General features: G+C 42.8%; 1 protein-coding gene across 1 annotated transcript in view; it reads right to left on the bottom strand.

Annotated features, from left to right (window-relative positions):
* LOC126176775 (sodium channel protein Nach-like) overlaps positions 1-22,945 on the bottom strand; it is a 163,518-nt gene that overhangs the window by 102,451 nt on the left and 38,122 nt on the right. Inside the window, exon 5 of the mRNA XM_049923945.1 lies at positions 10,653-10,797. Within this exon, the coding sequence (XP_049779902.1) occupies positions 10,653-10,797 (145 nt within the window). The remainder of the gene's footprint in view (positions 1-10,652; positions 10,798-22,945) is intronic.

Genomic DNA, 22,945 nt, shown 5'->3' with positions numbered 1-22,945 from the left:
CCAGGCCAAATGGGGACTTTTTTTATGTGTAAGTGGCAGTAGTGGTCCAAATGCAGATAGTGTTAGTGGTTAGTGGGCTTTGGATGGACAGAGGCATGAATGGAGCCATCAGAGGAGTGGAAGTCAACATTCAGGAAGGTGGCACATTTGGTCGAGGATGACCAGTTGAAGATGCTGCAGGAAAAGGTGTTGAGGCTGTGGAGAAATGAGATTAGGGTGTCCTGACGCTGTGTTCAGATCATGAAAATACCATCATGAACGAGAACCAGACAAAGGTTTTGGGGTCTTGGGAACCTAGGCAGGTTTCCTCTAGACAGACCATAAACTAGTTGCACAGGAAAGTAACATGCAGGTTCTCATGGCTGTACTGTGGATTTTTCCCCCCTCAAAGGAGAAATCGTTGTATTTGAGATTATAACTGGAAAGGTGTATAAGGAATCAGGTTGTGAGTTTCATGTCAGAAGGGTGTTGGGACAGGTAGTGTTGATAGTAGCAAGGCCATGGGCATGAGGAGTGTTGGTGTATAGGGAGGTAGCATCAACATTGACAAGTAGGGATCCAGGTGATTATTGGTATGATAAAAAGTTGCTGAGGGAAGTGGTTTGTATCTTTGATGCGAGAAGGTGGGCTGCAGGAAAATATTTGGAGGTGCTGGTCAACATGAGTGGAGATTCTTTCATTGGAATCACAGAAATCAGCTACAATGGGGCTTTCAGGACTTTTTAGTTTAGGTGTTTTTTGTTGCTTGGGTGTTCAGGGTCTTTGTGGAGAGGAGGGAGATGGATTCAGAGTATAAATTCTAGGATGAGCCTAAGGATTTGACAAAGGGTTGGAGGTTTTGTTGAATTACTGGGATGGGATAACTGTGGCAGAACTTCTAGGTGGAGGAGTCCAATCTCTTTCCACCTCTATCCACTGCACCCAGCACAATCTCTCATCTCAGGTTTTTGCTGTACTGCAATCCTGGCAATGTCTGTTTAGCCAGTACAATGTAGCTGCACAGGTGTTCATCCGTTGAGGTACTGGAGACAATAAATTATCCAGGTAGTTAATGCACCCCAGCAAGGAGGACATGAGTTGCTGCAAAAGTTGTTAGAAAATAAAAAGGGCAATAGTTATGCTGAGTGACAGGAAATGGTATTGGTATAACCTGAAAGTGGTTTCACTACAAAGATATGTTTGGAATTGTCATTCAGAGGCAGTTGGAAGTAGGGGTCTGACAAGTATATTTTGGAAAAATATTGGCCCCTGGAATGCTGAGCTCTAAGAATCCATCAAGACAGGTGAGGGACAGATATTGATAATAGACTGTGAATATACAGACTTCTTCAAATCACCACAGAGCCAAAGGTTGCCAGTAGGTTCTGCAACAATGTCCAGAAAAGGCAGGTGTGACAACAGTCAGGGGTGTAAATTGATCAAGTTCTGATTTGACTTGTTCCCATGAAGGTGTTGGGATCAGGCAGGCATGAAAAAAATGGGGGAATGCCATTGGTTTCATTGTGATATAAGCCTTCAGATTGGTAGCTCACCTTAATCCTTACAAAAACAGCGAAGAAAATGCCAAGTAGAGCACATCCAGTTGTTGGTTTGGAATTTGATCCAATACCAGATGCACTTCATCAGAAACAGAGAATCCAAAAATTTTGAAGGTGTCTGACCCAGATAAATTTTCAATGTTGGCATCATCCACCACTAGAAAGGTCAAAGGCCAAACAACAACTTTATACACTACAGGAGTGGAAAACTGTCCCGTTATGAGTATTTGTTTTTTGTTGTAATTCAGCAGCAAATGAGAGACAGGGGACAATGCTTGTGCTCCAAGACCCACATAGGTTTAAAAATTTAAGAAAGTCACTGTTGCACCTGTATTTACTTGCATTTTTAACATCTTGTCCATAACACGTACTTCCATAAAGAGGTTGTTTGGTGATACCATCACTTGGGAAACACTGTTTATGTCCAGTGAATGAGAATGAGAGTTGCACACAGATGCAGTATGTCCCATTTTTTACAACGGTTGCACATTGCCCATTTGGGCATGCGGCATGCTCATGTTGAGTAAAACAATAAGGTGAGGAGGAGAAGCAACAGCAGCTACTTCACATCAAGCTTCTATATGATTTCCTGCTACCCTAGATACTTAAAAAGACTGGGCAATGTTCAAAACCTCTGTGAGAGAGGAATTTTTCCATTTTAAAGTGTGTTCATGAACTTCTCTATCAGGAGTCGAGCTTATTATACCATCATTAACCATCAAATCAGCTTGTGAATCCTAGTAAGCTTCAGTAACAAATTGGCAATTGTGGCTAAGCCCCTGAAGTTCCACCATCTAAGCTTTGTATGACTGTTGTAGCTGCTTTTGACAACAGTATAACTCTATGCAGCAGCAATAAACGTGAGTACATTTGCAGTGATAAGTAGAGAGCAACTGACACATTTCATCAAATGAGAGATGGCAGTTTCTTAAAGAGGAGCTAACTGACACAAAACATAATAAACGTGAGGATAAATTCGTGATAGAAAGAAAGCCTTACACATGTTGGGCTCAGAGACACCAAATGCTTGGAAACGTTGCTGAAGGTGTTTTTCACGTACGTCCCAATCTTCCGTAGCATCATCATTCGGAGGAATCAGTGGGTTTTGCATCAATGTTGTGAACCATAATACAGCAAGGATGCTGCCAAATTATTTAGTGCCAAGGAGAGAGCCTACTGCTTGTTTTTTGAAACCTTGCTGCTGTTCAACAAGAGTTTGAAGAATTTCTTACACTGACGTATTGGCCGTAGTGAACCATCACATGAAACGTACCGAGTAGAATACTGCACTCATCACCAAAAATATTGTAACATTGCACAACACAATATCAGAATTTCCACCAATTAACTTTTATTCCCCTTTCACATGAAGTGTATACTGAGACACTGAATAAAATAGTGATCAGCACAAATGCACTTAACCCAGAAGTACATTAAGTCACAATCTAACAGTGAATCTTACATTAGTCAAATCAACATCAGTCTGCCCAAATTCCTGGTGCACTGGCTCATATAAGGCTGTTTTGCAATGCACAGTTGCCTCTTTAGGCTGCCTGTGGAGGCAGTTGCCCTTTAATTATGCGTGCTCATGGTATTGGGTCACAAAAATATGCTAGATAAAGGAGAATGAAGACAGCAATAAAAAGAGCTTATATGACCTACTGTGACATCAAAAGAGGACTTAGCATAAACATAAACACCACAGTACACTGGTTATATAATGTAATTGGATAGATAAAAAAAATTTACCCGCCAAGTGGCAGCAGGAGAACACACACAGGAAAGAATGTTATACCTATACAAGCTTTTGGAGCCAGTGGCTCCTTCTCCCGGCAGAAGGGTTAAAGTGGAAGGAAGAGGGGTGAAGGGGAAGGACTAAAGAGGTTTAGGAAAAGAGGTAGATTTTGGAAAAGTCACCCAGAACCGCAGGTCAGGGGAGACTTACCGGACGATATGAGAAGGAAAGACTGAATCAGCCTTTCCTTTTCATCTTGTATAACATTCTTTTATGTGTGTGTTCTCCTGCCACCACTTGGTGAGTGTTTTTATATCTATCCAGATGCATTATATTGTCAAAAATTTACTATTTTCATTGTTACACTACACTGGTTGTACGCCAAAACAGGAAGTCTGACACAATTATGCAACAAATTAGCCTTTGCATAAGTAGTTTATGTTACTGCCATTTATTTATTTATTAACAGGAAATCCTAGTACTGTAGTGAATGTATCATTTGACTAAAGCAGTAATGTAAAACATGTAAATTAAATTGTGAACTTGATTAGATTCCAGCAGTTCCAGTTCATAGTATCAAATACTTATCCAAATGATACAATTTCAGGTATATAGGAAATTAATCTGTGTAATATTGGAATTCAAACATAATGTAAAAATTTTATCTCAAGTGTTTAATATGAAGTATGTCCAAAAAATGTGAATAATTTGGAATTGAGATATAGAAGTTAAGAGCTAATATGACACAAGTAGCGATCATATGGCCAAGCTGAGAAATAAGAGAGCAGAGATGGTCTAGTGGTCTTTTGCCAGTATCCTTGGCTGGTGTAAGAAATGAGTAGCAAATAGCTGCTGGTGAGCTTGTGATAACATGGTAGGCAGTTTGAATTTATTCATTTACTGTAAAAATACTTTGCAGTTGTGGAGACATGTTTTATTTGTTGTGATTTAGAATTAACAACTGTATTGATGTTTATATGAGACTCTGTTAACACAATAGACTGTGTAAACTAGATAAATGTGGGGAATTAACCTACATTAGTGAGTTTAGAGTACTTGACCATGCCATTGGTCAAGTAAAATATTATCTGTATAGGAACTGCTTTGCTTTGCTAAAATCATGTTTAATTATTTTGAATATTAGTTTCTGTGCAACTACCAACTGAAGGAAATGTTTCTTGACTGTAATGAAACTAAAGTTAAGTCAAAAATTGTTTGAGGATACATGACTACTCAAATGGACCATTCTAAGTTTATTTGATGTTCCATATTTTTGCTCTAAATTGCTAATTGACTGTTTGTTAGGCTGGGTTATTGTTATTGAATTTAATAGGTCACAATGCAATGGTGCACAACCAGCCCCTAGTTCAAAAGTTGAGCCATTAAATGTGTTAAATAGTTGTGTGCCTGCCTGCTGGTACTTGTACCAGATACTTCACCATAGGTTGGTCTCATCAGCAAGCAGTCAGCAGTAGCAGATAACATTATACAACCAAAGGCAATCTAATCCCAACATTGAATCCTGTTGTGACCTTCCACTCCTCCCACCTAACTATACCCAGGCCACATTCCAGAAATATTTTACCTCCAACTTGGATTTATCATCCTTCCTCAGGTCTCTTCTCAATAACAAAAACATCACAACAGAAGAAAAAAAGCCATTCATAATACCAGACAGCCCCTTCTTTAATCATCCTCCCTGCAGACAAAGACTCCATCACTATCATCACAAATCAACCTCCCCCCCCCCCCCACTCGTGGGTCCGGGGCTAAGAATAGGCCTGATGAGGTATTCTTGCTTGTCGTGAGAGGTGACTAAAAGGAGTCTCACATGTTTCAGCCTTTATTTGATGGTCCCCTGTGGGGTTTGACCTCCATTTTTCCAAATTTCCCCAAAGAGCGAGCCAATTGGGGAAGGGCACCTTACATGGTGCATCATGTCCATTGTGCACTGAAATCTTTAGCCCACTTTAATATCGTGGATTTGCAGTTTCTCCAGCTCTTGGGTGAGGACACCTTCCCAGGTGCCTTTTCCTCCATCCACTGTGCAGTGTCTTTTTCTGTGCTGGCAATGATCATGGACTTCTTTGCACCTCACATCCAGCACAGTAGTCAGTTCATTGTGGTGGGGCCGCCATGTACCATGTTTGTTGTAGCCCCCTGACTACACAGGGATCACTCTGCAGATGCCTGCGCCGTTAACTCCCCACATATGCCAGGGACTAGATGCCCATCCCCCTGGGGCATTGGGACTCCCAGCAATGGCCATTCTGCCAGGTGGCCTTTGCTGCAGCTGGGTGGCACTCATGGGTCAGGGTGGCATCAGGGTGGATGATGAGCCATGAAGCATGCTACATCATCACTTGCTGATGATCAAACACGAGAAGTCTCTAAGGGTTCCAGGTCTCAGTTTAATGCACGGCAGTATGACCCCAAATCACTTCCCTCCCTGCCCACACCATGGGAGGAATGCAAGGCTATGGATGGCAGCAAAGCTTATTCACCTTGTTACCTCATATGTATGAGAGTTGGGAGAATCCTTTGTGCTGATGAAGCCTCAGTTTTTTGTAGAGCATTTAGAGGGCAAGTTTGGGGAGGTGGAGGGATTGTCCAAAATGCAATCTGGATTGGTCTTGATAAAAACAGCATCCTCTTCCCAGTCATGGCCATTACTCACCTGTGACAAGCTAGGGATGTTTCTGTTTCCATCATGCCCCTTAAGAGCTTAAATATGGCCCGGGGTATTATATTCCATCGGGACCTTCTTTTGCAGTCTGATGAAGAGCTGCACACTAACTTAGAGTGACCAGGTGTTCATTTTGTTTGGCGCATCCATCGGGGTCTCAGTGACAATCAGGTTGCCACCGGTGCCTTCATCTTGACCTTCGAGGGTGACTCATTACTCAAGAAGGTCAAGGTGATGGTCTACCACTGTGATGTAAAGCCATATATTCCTCCCCCAATGTGGTGCTTTAAGTGCTGGAAGCTCGGGCATATGTCTTCCCACTGTACTTCCAGCATCATCTGTCGAGGTCGTGTACAGCCTTCACATTAGTACTTCATGTGCCCTGCCTCCCATCTGTGTCAACTGCTGAGAGCACCATTCCCCTTGCTTGCCAGACTGCAGGATTCTACAGAAAGAAAGGAAAATAATGGAATACAAGACCCTGGACTGACTGACCTACACTGAGGCTAAGAGAAAATTTGAATGCCTACATCTTGTGTGTATGACAACCTCTTACACCGCTGCTATTACAATGGCTCTAGCCCATCAGTTCTGCCATTTACAGTTGGCTCTCAGTATCGTAAGACTCCACCTGCCCCCTTGATGGAGGGGGGTACTTTTATCCCTGTTGCTCCTGCACCACCTGCCTCAGGAGCAACACAGCAACACCTCCCCCCCCCCCCCCCTTCCACAACCATTGGGGACATCAGTCCCTACTTCTAAGCTGGAGAAGCATAAGTCTTCTTCAGCTCATCTTAATAGCAAGGGGTCCCTTGGGTCCTTGGGTCACTCCCTTCCTAGGTTCTTACTAGTGACAAAGCAGACACCCGCCAGTGGCTAAAGCAACCATAGGTACCTGTTCGTAGTGCTTCACAGTCCTCCTCAGTTCCTGACACTGAATCAGTGAAGCCCTCCCAGCCAGAAAAACCAAAGGAGTGCCAAGAGAAACCCAAAAAAGAAGACCGCCAAGAACCCAAACATGTCAGTGGCACCCACACCACTGCTACCTACAAGCTCTGCATTTGAGGATGAGGTGGAGATTCTGGCGTCCCCTGAGAACCTAGATCTCACTGGACCCTCAGACACAATCGATGTTGATCAAATGGGTACTCAGTCAGTGGCAGCAGGTGACTCTGAGGAGTAAACTGCCTCCCTGAGCATTTCAGGCCGTCCTGGCCTCATGATAACATCATCCCCCAGTGGAACTGCTGTGGTTTTTTCCACCAACTGGCTGACTACGACAACAGTTATGCTTGACAACTGCTTTCTGCATTACCCTCTAGGAAATCTGGTTTCTGGCAATGTTTACCCCTGCCGTTAGTGGCTATAGTGGTTGTTACAAGAACCATAGTGAATATGATAGAGTGCCACGTGGCGTTTGCATCTGTGTCCTGAACTCGATATATAGTGTCCCTGTGACCCTTAAAACTCCAGCTGTGGCTGTCAGGATAAGGACGACACAAGAAATAACCATCTGCAACGTCTGTCTTCCTCCAGATGGTGCAGTACCCCTGAACGAATTGGCTGTACTAATTCATCAACTCCCTAAACCTTTCTTACTTCTGGGAGATTTTAATGCGCATAATCCCTTGTGGTGTGGCACCACGCTTACTGGCTGAGGTAGAGATGTCGAAAATTTACTGTCTCATCTTGACCTCTGCCTCCTAAATACTGGAGCTGCCACACATTTCTGTGTGGCTCATGGTACTTACTCGGCCATTGATTTATCACTTTGAGCACAGGACTTCTCCCATCTGTCCACTGGAGAGCCCATGATGACTTGTGTGGTAGTGACAACTTCCCCATCTTCCTTCACTTCCCCAGCATCATGCCCATGGATGCCTACCCACGTGGGCTTTAAACAAGGCAGACTGGGAAGCTTTCACCTCTGCTATCACCGTTGAATCTCCCCCACATAGTAATGTGGGTGTTATCATACCAACTAAAGATTGGTGTTTGGCCTTCTCTTCAAGGCCTCCACACTCCCTCCATTTTAACTCTCTCTCTCCCTTTCTTTGCATTTGTTTATCTTGGTGTTCATCTTTTCCCTTCCTGTGTTCATCTCACCTTGTCTTTTTGGGCTGGACATTTTAATCTGTTGCAGAGAGGCTGTCCCATCTTCTATTATTCATGTGATCTGCCAGCCCAGACCATCTGCTCTATGGTTTTAATACCTTCCTCTAATTTTCCATGTTGTGTCTGTTTTCCCTGTTTTTGTTTGTTCCTTTCATTTTCTCTTTCGGCATGGTCCCCCATTCCTTTTTGCCCTTCTACTTTCCCAAACATACTTTTGGTGCTGTTTTATCTTGAGCCTTGTTTGTGGCAGGAAAAAGGGACTGATGACCTTTATACCATAAACCAACCAATCAACCAACAAATCACAGTTTGACTCCTCCACAAGAAATCTCTGCTATAGTGATCCCATCCCAGGAGCCTAACATAACCTGTAATCACTGTTCATATCCTTAGGCTTATCCCAGAACCTCTCCCCTGGACCCATCTACCTCATCATCGCAACACCCTCCCTTACACCCCTTCTACATGCTTCCCAAAATGCATAAACCCAACAATTCCAGATGACCCAATGCAGCTGGTTTCTGTGCTCCCACTGAAAGAATTTCCACTCGTGTTAGCCATCACCTCCAAGCAATTTCCTGTAGCCTAGCCCCCCACACCAAAATTGCAAACCATTTCCTTCACCGACTCTGGCCCAGCCCCATCCCATTACCACCTGCACCCCTACTCATCACTGTTGATGCCACTTCTTTATACACCAACATCCCTCTTGCCCACGGCCTTGCTGTTTTCAAACACCTAACTAACATCAGCTGACTCAAAACTCACTGCCACTTTCCTTACACACCTTACCAGTTATATGCTTACACACAACTACTCCTTTGAGGGAAAACTTATGTAAACAAATACTTGTCACAACTATGGGCACCCAATTATATACTTACACACAACTACTTCTCCTTTGAGGAGTATATAGAAACAAATCCTTGTCACAACCATGGGCACCCACATGGCCTTCTCCTATGCTAACCTGTTTATGGGCCATCTATAGGGAACCTAGCTAGGCTCCCAAGACCACAAACTCCTTGTCTTGTTCAGATTCATTGATGATATCTTCATGATCTGGACCTATGTCCAAGGTACTCTTTATCCTCATTTCTCCACAATCTCAACAAGTTCTTCTCCATCATTTTCAGGCTGTCCACCTCAACCCAACATGCCACCTCCCTGGACATCAACCTCCACTCCTCTGATGGCTTCATTTATACCTCCGTCCATATCAAGCCCACTAACGATCAACAATGCCTGCATTTTGGCCACTATCATTGCTTATAATGTTACATATCCCTTACCATCAAAATGTTTGTAGATATATGGAAAGTAAATATCCTATGTTGAACTAACTATTCTTGTGTTGCCAACATTTATATAATTTCATAAGGGCAGAAACATTGTATTAGCAGATAAATTTTTCCTGCCTTGCTATGGCTGTCTCATTGTCTAGGGTGGCAGTTCCTTTTTAACCTTTCCAATTAATATGTTCAAGGTTTTTTTTTTGTTTTGTTTCAATAAAAGTTTCTGGAACATTGTTGCTTTTTACATCTTCAATATTTATTCATAAATTCTTGACACTTTCTACAATGCCATTTGTCAAGTAAACACATTGTGCAACATTTCAACACAACACAAAGCACTTCATAGTTAGAGTACCAATCTCAACAATAACTAAAACTAATATGGTGCATCTGGTGCCTAAAATTGCTGTAAGTATTACAAACCTACCTTCCAGATCCTTCTAGAACAGGAAGTAATTCAAATGAATTTTATTATGACTGTCTTAATTGAAATTACTTTTCAGGTGTAATTTACATAATGTTTTCTGGAAATAATTATTTACATAAATATTTATGCCTCTAATAATTAATAATGAAAGCTGCAGATTTTGACAATATAAAAACTATCAGTTTCCTGTCTTCATATAATTATTGACTGAATTATTGGTAATAAAATTAGAAATATTGAAAATGAAAACAGAAACTTTTGTTAGTTTCACTGTAAAATGGTTTTCGACTCATTTAAGCTAACAACTGTGATTACTAATTTTCATGGTTCAAGATCGATGTTGCTAAATGCAGTTATATCAAAAATAAAATTATGTTATCAGAAAAATTGTGTTTTGGTGGTCAAATATATGCAAAATTATCTTTAGATATGGATTAAGTATAAAAATTAACTCAAGTCAGGGAGAAATTTATAAGGAACTGATCATTTCAATTGAGGTACAAAAATTCTGAGGAGATAAGATTCATTACACCCTTCTGCACCAAAAAATATTTCTGTTAAGCCTGGCCACCTGAAGGTGGTATATCTACAGAGATGAGAAGTTCCTTGCCCAGTATGCTGAAGGTCTCACAAAGGACTTCACAGATAGGCACCCCCCATATGAAGCCCACAAACAGACAGTGGTACTTATGGTACTACTTGTTAGCAGCATGTGGTGCATAAAAAAAACACAAAAAAGATACAGTGATGGGGACTGATCATTACTATCTTGAGACTTAACATTTTCTTCTGCCCCATCAACTGCTGCAACATTAATAACACAGTTTTGTAGCACACAAAATATTTGTACCGTTACCTTCACTCCTTTTGAAGCAAGAACTGTTGAATGGTATTCATGTGGCTGGTTGTCCAGAAGAAGAGATAGTCCCATTTGAAAGCCACAAGTACTTGTCCTTTGGACTTTATCTATGTTTCCAGTTACAGGCACACTTTGTTGTTGGCTGAAAGATTGAACACTCTCTAACGTCTACAGTAGCTATATAATAAATTTTCTGTGAAAATTTATCAGGATTATTAATTCACACACAAAATATATCATCTGCTTCTCTTAAGGGACATCACATACTTTTTCTTTGCTATTTCTCAAAATAATTTCAGTTTTGTTCTTGTAGTGTTTAAGTGAAGTTAGCTCAAATAAAGATTGCTCATCAGGAACAACATTTAATGTCCAATGTGAACAGAAAAATCTTGATTTCATTATGGAAAAAGTGTGTTTTAAACTGTAATTTTATGTGTCTGATTGACAGAGTAACCAAAAATCAATCTGATATAACATTCTCTTACCAATATTATTGATTGTGACAACAAAACTCAAAAATAATCTGTGTTTCAAGGAGTGACCAAGCATGTTTGCTGTGCCACCTCGCACTGACTTCACATCTTTAACACACACTAGTGTGACTAAAACTTGAAAGCAGCACTGATTGATTGATCTTTATTTTGTCCCATTTGATTAAATTATGTACAGAGTGTGTACTTATAATACAGGATGATTCAAGTTAATCTAAAGTCTTGAAATATTCAGCCTACATATTAGAATATAAAGTATAAATTGGTAAATGTAATAGTAATATTACATTTTTCTCTTGATTTATATTTATGTCTTATGCCTCCCCCCCCCCCCCCCCCCCCCCCCCATGTTTTCTAATGTCATGTCATCCTTCTCATTGACTTCAGTATTACTTATAAAGAGGTTGAAGAAGAATCAACAATGTACAGATTCTTAAGATATGCCACACTTAATGGCCCTGATTACAGATCTGCATCCAGACTTTGTAATCTCATGCTGCTTTCTGTTGCCAGGCTATGATTTTATCCAATGTTCTGAATATCCACATAAGTTTTTCAGTTAGCGCTGAATGGGTGATTGTGTCAAAAGATTTACACAAATCCAAAAATGTAGCAGATACTGAGTTTTGCTAGTCTAATATTTTTGCTAGAGATTCTGTTAGGCTTGTGATGACATTTCTGTATATTTCCCTTTTTGGAAGCTGTGTTGTGCTGAAATCAGAATACTATATTTCTCTAGAAATGTTATCAATGTACTGTGTGTAAGCATCTCAAGACACTAGTCTGCAGTTATTTGGGTTTCTTGTGTGTTGACACTATTTTGCCTATTTTTAATTTTTCTGGACATTCTCCTTCTGTGAATGAGCAGTTTTCTGTACTTAATGCTGATACAGTTGTGCCATCAATGAGGTCGACACCAGCATCGATATACGTTTGTCTCTAGACTGTGCCGACCGTTCCACTTGCTCCGGGAAGCAGTAAACAAGCAACTGAGGCATCACCACCTCTTCCCGCGGTCACGTCCCCTCCTGCAACTGAACCTGCTGTGGCCACCGAACCTCGGTCACTGCCACTGGCAACGAACTTTCTGCAGGAAATGCAACCGCACTACCCATACTGTTACTTCCACACACGGTTTGGTAAGGTGGCACGGAACTGCAGACTACACTGCTACTTCCAAACGCCAATCGCAGGTAGGTTCGGGTGCCGCCTCCTGCGCACAACAGGACAGGCACCTCCAGTGCTCCATTCTGTCTGGGAACGACCAGATAATTGTGGATGACTTTACATTAAAGATATTTCATCAGGATACCTTTTCCTAGAGGACACAGGCGCCGATGTTTCATTGCTGCCCAAGTCCTTAGCCTTGTCGAACATCCGCCCTCATCATACTTCACTGCAAGCCGTGAATTCAACTAAACTACAATGCTCGGGTTCAACTTCACATGTTGTCTCACTCTCCGCAAACTGCAAACTCGAGAGGACTTTTTCAGTGTGTGAAATTGATGAATCTATACTAGGCATTGACTTCTTGCGACACCACAAATTTTCATCGGACCTAGTGCAAAACACCGTGTTTCACTATCCGTCCAAGACTCATTTCCCCTGTGCTCCGTCGAGCACCCCCCCCCCCCCCCTGACGGATCCTACCCCACCCCTCGCAGACAGCACCTCAAACTATGCAACTTCAGCCCTGTGTGCCACCGTGTGACCACTACTGACAACACAAACAGTGCACTCGCACCTAGTGCTTCGCCCGCGACCGCTCTGCCACAGGCCGTGCCCTTGGACAATGGACTCACTAACGGTTCACGAGCTCTACTGAGCTCACCTGACCTTGGTGCCACTGCTTTGGGCTGGCGGCCATCTTGTTGCATTGACTCCTGGAACACCTTGACACTTTGCTGCCTCGGCTCCCATCGGATCCGCCAAGTGGCTCCAAACACCACGACCACACCTCGCCTGCCCTGCCTGCCACACACTGTAAACAAAGTGCCTCCCGCACCACTGGCAACATTTCCGTCGTCACCAACAGCACGGTTCACAAACTTCTCCTCATGCCAGGTCCCCCGATCTCCAGTAAACCATGTCTACTTTGTCCTGAGCACCTCTCTGACCTTAAAAAGCAGATTTCTGAACTACTAAGCTCCGGCATCATTGAACCCTCTGCCAGTAGCTGGTCTATGCCCATACATATAACACCCAAGAAAGATGGGTCCTGGCGCATGTGCGGGAGACTACCGTCGACTAAACCCACGAACAATTATGGACACCTACCCCATACCCAACATTGCTGACTTTACCAGTTCCCTCGCAGGTGCGACCACGTTCTCTTTCATTGATTGCAAATGGGCCTACCACCAGATCCCCATGGCACCTGAAGATATCGAGAAGACAGCAATCACCACCCCGATTGGGTTATTTCAGTTTTGATTCATGCCCTTCAGCCTGAAAAACGCAACCCAGACCTGGCAACGCTTCATCAACGAAGTGCTATTCGACCTAAAATTCTGCTTTGCATATCTTGATGACATTCTTGTGTTCAGCTCCACCATCAAGGACAACATTCGACATGTGCAAACTGTTATGAACACTCTCGTGGCAGCAGGCATCATGACCAACTAGGGCAAATTGCAGCTACATCAACCTGCTGTCACTTTTCTTGGTTTTAGGGTCTCTGCCGACGGCATTTCACCGCCCCCTGAGAAGGTACAAACAATACTAAATCTACCCAGATGTGCGTCATTCAAAGAGCTCTGATGCTTTCTGGGGACGTTAATTATTATTGGTGACATCTGCCTCAGGCTGCGGAGATTCAGGCTCCACTGATTAACACCTTGGCAGGCACCCACACTTCTGGATCTCGGCCCGTTCCATGGACCCCTGCTATGACTCACTCTTTCACTGCCCTCAAAAATCTTCTTGCCGAGGCCTGCACCATCATGCATCCTCATCCCAATGCACAGCTTTTCATCACCACAGATGCGAGCGATACTGCCATTGGCGCTGTCCTTAGCCAGACAATCGACGGCCAGACTTTGCCTCTGCAGTTCTTCTCACGCAAGCTCACCAATGCACAATGGAAATATTCTGCATTTGACAGGGAGTTGCTCGCAGTCTACAAAGCATCACGCATTTTAAGACTGATGTTGAGGGATGCCCTTTCTATGTTTTAACAGACCACAAACCCCAGGCTGCGGCCATTACAAACCCGCCATCTGATCCGCCTCCTCGCCACTTCAGATACATGGACTTCATATCTCAGTTCACCACCAATGTCAGTCACATAAAGAGCACTGACAATATAGTTGCTGATTTCCTTTCATGAGTCGACGCCGTTCATTTGCTGTTAGACCTCTCTGAACTGCCAAACCTCCAACCCACTGACGAGGACACACGAAACCTGATTTCAGACTCTACCTCTTCACTACACTTCGTCCGTACCACCTTCCCTGGCATTTCTGGTGAGATCTGGTGCGACGATGGTACGGGCACGTTATGCCCCCTCATCCCAACTACGCTCCATTGAGCGTCTTCAATGCACTGCATAATTTAGCCCATCCTGGTGTTCGTGCGTCCACCTGCCTCGTTGCGGATCGCTTTGTGTGGAGAAATGCCAACAAGGACTGCCAGCAATGGACACACTCCTGCGTCGCGTGCCAACGCTGCAAAGTACACAAGCACACTTAACCCCCCCTTCGGAGCCTTTTCGATTTATCCTGGGCATTTCCAGCATATTCATATTGACACTGTCAGCCCTCCCCCCCCCCCCCCCCCCCTAACGGCTTTCGTTATGTTCTCTTGTCTATTGACTGAACAACTCGGTGGGTCGAGGCTGTCCTCCTCCCCAATATTATGGCAGAAACTGTTGCTTGAGCTTTCGTCAAGTTATGGGTATCGCGTTTCGGATGTCCAGCTATCATCACGACTGACCAGGGCAGACAATTTGAATTGGCCCTGTTCAACGAGATTTGTAACATCTGCGGCATCCGGCGCATCCATACCACGGCATATCACCTGCTAGTTGACCGGTGGCACCGCACTTTCAAGGTGGCTCTTCGATGGCACGACTCTCTATGGACGGAGGCCCTTCCCCTTGTGCTACTCGGCATTCATGCGATCTATAAAGAAGACCTCAAAGGCATAATAGCCGAGTTCGTATATGGCCAGAACATTGTTCTCCCTGGCGAATGTGTGATCCCTTCCGCTTCTCTCTCTCAGTCTGTCTTACCTTTCTTCATGGACCACATTAGACGCCACTTCATCAACCTCCATATCCCTCTGCCTGCCAGCTACTCCCACCCTAAGGTTCACGTCCTGAAATCTCTGGACAATTGTGAATACATCATGCTCTGAGATGACACTGTCCGTGCTCCCCTCCAACCTCCATATACCGTCCCGTACCGTGTTCTCCGGCGCTCAGCCAACACCTATGACATCCAGATAAAAGATTCAGCTGTTACAGTCTCTCTCAACAGACTTAAGCCTGCTCATGTTGAGCCCGCTTCCACCCCCCTTCACTGTCATGGCTCACAATGCTCTGACCATTCCCTCCACATCAGACTGATACACTCGGTCGAGTGAATTCCAGCTCCAATCGTCGAGCTCTTCTCCAAACTCACCCTCTACTCCAGTCTCAAGAACTCTATCGAGTGATCACATGCTCCCCACGTCGAGCTTACCTACAATCACGCCCTTGTCGACGGGCCCTTCGCCGGTCCCTGCGACCTCTCCCCCGTCGCCTGCCTCGCCCTGCCGAGGTTTCTCATGCCTCCCCCCCCCACCCCCCATCTTGAATGTACCCTCGCTTGAGGTGTTTGTGCCAGTCCTCCCGGACATAATCCATGACATCTCTATAATACTACGCGACGATACACTGTTCATTGTGTGTTTCCCTTCATCCGGTGCTCATGACACAACCTCCGCCATTCCCTGCCACCTGGTGAAATGTGTTCCCCTCTCACCCGACATTGACCTGGACATGCTTTGTGTGTTTGCCACTCCCACCGAAGACATCATCGTTATCGCTCCATTCCACCCGCAAACTGCCAGCCTCCCTGTTGCCACACGACCAGCACACCAAGTACGACGCCCGGCGCACTTCAACGACTTCCAGGTTTGGTGGCTGAGCCTTCCTTCATGACATCTACCCATGCAGCTCCCCGATGATGCTGTCGAGCTGACCATGGTCCGGCTTCCGCGGAACACCCCTACTGACGCCTTGGTCAGCCCCCCCCCCCCCCCCCCCAGGCCTCTCAAGAGTACTCCGTACTGCGATGAGGTCGACACCAGCATCGATATACGTTTGTCTCTATACTCCGAGCATCGTCTATGGACGCTAAGCTAAGATCATCTTTGCTCTCTTCCGTCATGTCCAGTTCTTTGTAAGCCTTTGATGTGTTTAGGTGAATAAATGAACTACCGCAAAATGGGAGTTTTGTTTGGTGTAACCGACCTGAACTTCCTCCTCTCAGTTATTTCTTCACACTCATACTTTATTAGATAATTTTATATTTCACCATCTCTTGCATAATTCTTGGATTTTAGCTTTTGAAATATTTTTATGATTTTTTTTTTATATATTTTTTATTGATTCCATGAACATGAAGGGAATGGTTGCCCATGTGTTCTAGGGCATACTGATACCTGATCATTTCCTTCACACTTTAAATTTTGTACAGCATCCATAACATTGTTGTTATTAGCAATTTTTGTTCCATCAGTAACTATTGCGTTCTCAATTTTCATTGATGTGATAATATTTATGTTATTTGCAAACTTTTCTCTGTATTTTTAAATGGCAAATGCTCTGTGGAGCTGATAATACATATATTCATTTTCATTACAAAGCAATAACATATATGAGGGCCAAGCACCTTTCTCTGTCTGACTGAGTTAGTATCCACAGGCTTGAAGATGAGGCCCATAAGTATCTATCACTGCCTCATCAGCTACCAGCAAATGGTATGTGGAGATTATGGCCTTCACTGATTCCAGCAAGTCTCCTATGATGTAGTTACAAGGTCTGAATAGTTATGAACTGCCAGTGTTTGTAATGAGGTTCATTATTGCATGGAACTGCATTCCACTAGAGACCTGTGCTACTAATATGAGTCTTACTGCTGTGAAGATTCTGTCACTCTTAATGCTGTACAACAAGAATAGGATGAAGCAGTCAGTGGAATGTGTTAATAGAAGCTTCAAAAATTGTTTAGAGGAATAGCGTATCCCTACATGTGTATAACTGATGTGTTACATCCCACTCAGTCACATCATATGCAGCTTGGTTAGCATCCAAATACTTCCAGTAGCAAACTACATATATGGCTAATTTCCAGAAGAATATAATCTCACCATAGTTGTAATCATTGCATCCAAGTGATTTACAGTTCACTAATTTATTCATCATATTTAGAGTTAACTCATACAGCAACAGGAAGGGCATCCAGCCATCCCTTAAAAATTAACACGCCAAATCCGGTTAACCATAACAGCAGACTCCGCAAGCCAGGATTAATGCTTGGAAAGAGAGATTTAGTGTTAACTCACAATGAAGGGGACTCTTCAGTGACATGGACTCAAGTCAAGATAGAAATTAACAAAGTGAAGCAGCTATTAGAAACAGTATTAATAATTAAATATCATTAACCACTACAACCTTTTTGTGCTTATTCGAATTAAATTCACCACAGTAAAATTATCAGCAGTGCCACTGTTATGAAAATAGCTACTGCTATTTGAGCTACATTAAATAGCTGCTGGTTATCTTCTAATATTAGTTTACCATTAACATTATCATACTGATATTTGTCAAGCAACAGCAGCTTTCCTTTTGCCATATGAACAGAGCCCTCTTTACTATAAGCATTGCCAGTTGTCAGGCAGCTAAAAGGAATCTTCATTCTGAACCTGCTGTTCCCCATGTCAAGTGGAGGCAAATGCAAAAGGATAGGAGTCCACTATGTGTCAGCAGCTCAGACATACAGAGAATAATGGTACCCCTTAGTGAAATGGCAGCAAAGGACAAGAAGGAACACCAGGTCCACTCAGTGTACTTGCCTGGGGGCCTCATTCAACATGTTGGGCAGCCACTGTGGGAACAGTGTTCAACCAACTGCAGACTGAAGTGCACATGGAACAAATAATGCCTTTCCTCTGTGCTCTGAGATCACACTTGGATCATTCTAGTGGCTGGCAAAGAAGGCTGAGAAGACCAGTCTTGCACACAGAGTTGAAATGAAGCTCACAATTTCTAGAACTGTCCCCAGAACTTACCATGGGCCCATGGTTCTGAGACAAGAATTGAACCAGAGACTTTGAGGGTTCTGTGGCAAGCATAGCTGTGACTTCTTGGACTTGCTCCATAGGTTCTGAACTCTAGGGTCCTAGTAAATGAGTCAGGGTGCACTAAACATCAGAGGTTGCTACCCAGGCAGCTGTCTGTGTGTCGTGTCCAAATAAGGCTTTTGTAGATTAGGCATCTTTCAATCCGATCTAGAGAATGGCAGCTGTAGAAGCCTTGGCAGTATTGATGTAAGATCCAAGGGGATGTCCCCCACAGGCAAGAGTATTAAAATCCTAGTAGTAAACTGCCAAAGCATTCATGACAAGGCGCCAGAGTTTTAATCATATCTGAAATGCAGTGAAGCTCTCGTAATAGCAGGTGCAGAAAGGGTTAAAACCTGAAGTTGACAACAGTGAGATTTTTGATGAAAATATAAGTGTACATGGAAAGGATAGGCTAATGGGAAATGGAGGTAGTATATTTGTCACTTGGTCACAATAGACAAGAAACTCAAATCCAACAAGATGTAAGTTGAAACTGCATTTGAGAATTTGGGGCAAGACTCAGTATCAGGGGTAAGCATAAAGTTACAATTGGATCTTTATATCCACCACCAGACTCACCTTGTGATGTAACCAAAAACTTTAGAGAAAGCTTCAGTTCACTGGTATGTAAGTTCCTCAGTTGTAGAGTAATCCACTGGTGAAGATCTTAATCATTCAGCAGTCAGTTGAGAAAGTTACAGTTTTGTTAGTGGTGGGCATGAAAAGACCTTATGTGAAACACTACTATATGCCTTTCGTGACCTGACCTCTTTGAGGATCTCTACTGTGAAGCAGGTATCAGTGACCATGAGGCAGTTGTAGAAACAATGATTACCCAAGTACAAAAGGCATCTAAACCTAACAGAAAGTTCAGAAACTAGATAAGAAAGCATTAGTGTCGTATCTCAATGAGGAGCTTGAAAATTTTAGTACAGGACAGGAACATGTAGAGGAACTATGGCTCAAGTTTAAAAGAATACTTGACCATGTGCTGGATAGATATGTCCCCAGTAGAACAGCTCATAATGGGAGGGACTATTCATGATGCAGAGTCACTATAAAGAAACAGAGTTTACTACATAATAGATGTAAAACAAAATACGGGGCTATAGATATGCTGGATGAAACACATTTGGCTGTCAATGTGTGAAGCCTGTAGTGACTATCACAGCAGAATATTATGAAATGGTCTTTCACAAAACCCAAAGAAACTCTGGTTGTATGTAAAGACTGGTAGGGGCACCAAAGTCATCGTCCAGTCATTCATGAACGACACAAGAACTGAAATTTAGTGTATCAAAGCAAAAGCAGAAGTGCTCACCTCCATTTTGAAATGTTCCTTTACAGAGGAAAACCCAAGAGAATTGCTCCAATTTAATCCACACACAATTAAAAATATGGTTGATATAAGTATTAGTGTCAGTGGCATTGAAAAAAGCTGAAACAATTGCAACTGAATAAAGCTCATAGCTCAATGGAATACCTATGAGATTCTGTACTAAATCTGCTGCTGGGTTAGCTCCTCTTTTAAATATAATCTATTGTAGATCTCTCAGACAGAAAATGGTTTCCAGCAGTTGGATGAATGCACAGGTCACACCCATCTACAAGGTGGGTCATAGGAGGGACCCAAAAAACTACTGTCCAATACCCTTGACACAAACTTATCATAGAATCTTAGAACATATTCTGAGCATAAACATAATGATGTACCTCAAACAGAATAACCTTCCCACATGCCAACCAGCATGGAATCAAGAAATACTGATCATGTGAAACCCAACTCGCACTTTTCTAACATGTCATACTGAAAGCTTTGGATCAAGGCAGTCAGGTAGACATAGTACACTGAAGCACCAAAGAAACCGATGTAGGCATGCGTATTCAAATACAGAGATATGTAAACAGGCAGAATACAGTGCTCCAGTCAGTAACTCCTATATAAGACAACAAGACAAGTGTATGGTGCAGTTGTTAGATTGGTTACTGCTGCTACAATGGCAGTTTATCAAGATTTAAATGAGTTTGAATGTGGTGTTATAGTTGATGCATGAGTGATGGGACACAGCATCTCTGAGGTAGTGATGAAGTGGGGATTTTCCCTTACAACCATTTCATGAGTGCACCGTGAGTACTAGGAATTGGGTAAAACATCAAATCTCCAACATCACTGTGGTTGGAAAAAGATCCTGCAAGAACAGGACCAATGATGACTGAAGAGAACCATTCAACATGAAAGAAGTGCAACCCTTCCACAAATTGCTGCAAATTTCAATGCTGGGCTTCAACCAGTGTCAGTGTGAAAACCATTCAATGAAACATCATCAATATGGGCTTTTGGAGCCAAAAGCCCACTTGTGTATCCTTGATGACTACACAACACAAAGCTTTATGCCTCACCTCAGCCCATGAACACTGACATTGGACTGTTGATGATTAGAAACATGTTGCCTGGTCAGACAAGTCTTGTTTCAAACTGTATCGAGCGGATGGACTTGTACAGGTATAGAGACTACCTCATGAATCCTTGGGCCCTGCATGTCAGCAGGGGACTGTTCAAGCTGATGGAGGCTCTGCAATGGTGTGGGGCATGTGCAGTTGGAGTGATATGGGACCCCTGATACATCTAGATAAGACTCTGACAGGAGACACATATGTAAGCATTCTGTCTGATCATCTGCATCCATTCCTGTCCATTGTGCATTCCGATGGACTTGGGCAATTCCAGCAGGACAATGTGACACCCCACACATCCAGAATTACTACAGAGTGGCTCTAGGAACACTCTTCTGAGTTTAAACAGTTCCGCTGGCCACCAGACTCCTCAGACATGAACATTATTGAGCATATCTGAGATGCCTTGCAAATGCTGTTCAGAAGAGATCTCCACCCCCTTGTACTCTTAGGATTTATGGACAGCCCTGCAGGATTCATAGCGTCAGTTCCCTCCAGCACTACTTCAGACATTAGTCTAGTCCAAGCCACATCGTGTTGCACCATTTCTGCATGCTCGCAGGAGTCCTACATGATATTAAGCAGGTGTCCAGTTTCCTTGGCTCTTCAATGTATTTCTCAATTTCTGAAATCTGTGTGACTCAGCACTACATCTATACTTAATATCAAAAGTTCAATCATCTGGGATATCAAGTGAAATTTGTGACCAGATAGAGACTTTTGGTAGGGAAGATGCAGCAAATTATCTTGGAAAGAGTCATCAACAGATGTAGAATTAACTTCTGGTGTTCCGCAGGGAAGTGTGTTGCTTTTAATGTTGTACATTAATGATGTTGTGGATGATATTAATATTAAGCTCTGTCTTTTTGCAGGTGATGCAGTTATCTATAATGAAGTACTGTCTGAAAGAAGATGCATAAATATTCAGTCAGATCTTGAAAGATTTCAAAGTGGTACGAAGATTGGCAATTGATTCAAATGTCCGGAAATGTAAAATTATGCACTTCTCAAAATGAAAAACTTAGCATCCTGTGACTATAAGATTAATGAGTCACAGCTGGAGTCAGCCAACTTATACAAATATTTGGATGAATAACTATATGGGGATATGAAGTGGAATTGACACAGTTGTGGGTAAAGCAGGTGGCAGACTTCAGTTTCTTGGTAGACTACTGGGGAAACACAGTCAATCTACAAAGGTGATTCTTTACTATTCACTCATGTGACCAATCCTAGAGTACTGCTCAAGTGTGTTGGACCCATACCAGGTAGGACTAATAGGGGATATTGCATCTTATACATAGACGGGCAGCATGAATGGTCATAGGTTTGACTGAACCATGAGAGAGTATCACTGAAATAAACTGAACTGCATGAATCTTGAAAATAGATATAAGCTCTTTTGAGAAAGCCTGCTTACAAAGTTGCAAGAATTGCCCTTAAATGATGACTCTAGCAATATACCACAGCTCCCTATGTATTGCTCCCACAGGGCTTGTAAGGGCAAGATTAGATAAATTACAGCACACATGGAGGCTGCTTCCTGCACACCATATATGAATGCAATGGGGAAAAAAGCAAATAACTGGTATAATGAGACATCCTTTTGCTATTCACTTCACACTGGTTTGCAGAGTATTGATGTAGATGTAGATGTAGAAGTATTGATGGCGTTATGCAGGCTTAAGTGGAAAAACATTATTTGTGGACACTTTAATATCAATTTGCTGCTTCAAAGAAATTAAAGAATATTCAAAAACTGTTTCTCCACCTGATGACTTAAAGATAATGAGGCTACAGACAAAGTAGCATGTCACTCTTTCCATAAACTTTCCAGTATTTATGTTAGACGAAAATTTATAATATCTTTTAAACTTGTCAAAAATAATATTCAATGAGAAATCAATCTCCATTTGAAACACTTAGGTAACTAACTCTACACATAGGTTAGACTGAACAGTATGAAAACTTACATGAAAACGGTACACAAACAAAACGAGTCATAAACTTCCATCA

Source organism: Schistocerca cancellata, chromosome 3, assembly GCF_023864275.1.
Source record: "Schistocerca cancellata isolate TAMUIC-IGC-003103 chromosome 3, iqSchCanc2.1, whole genome shotgun sequence".
In the NCBI taxonomy this organism is placed as follows: Eukaryota; Metazoa; Arthropoda; class Insecta; order Orthoptera; family Acrididae; genus Schistocerca; species Schistocerca cancellata.
The sequence above is the reverse complement of the archived record's forward strand: the minus strand, read 5'-3'. Positions and strand labels throughout refer to the sequence as shown.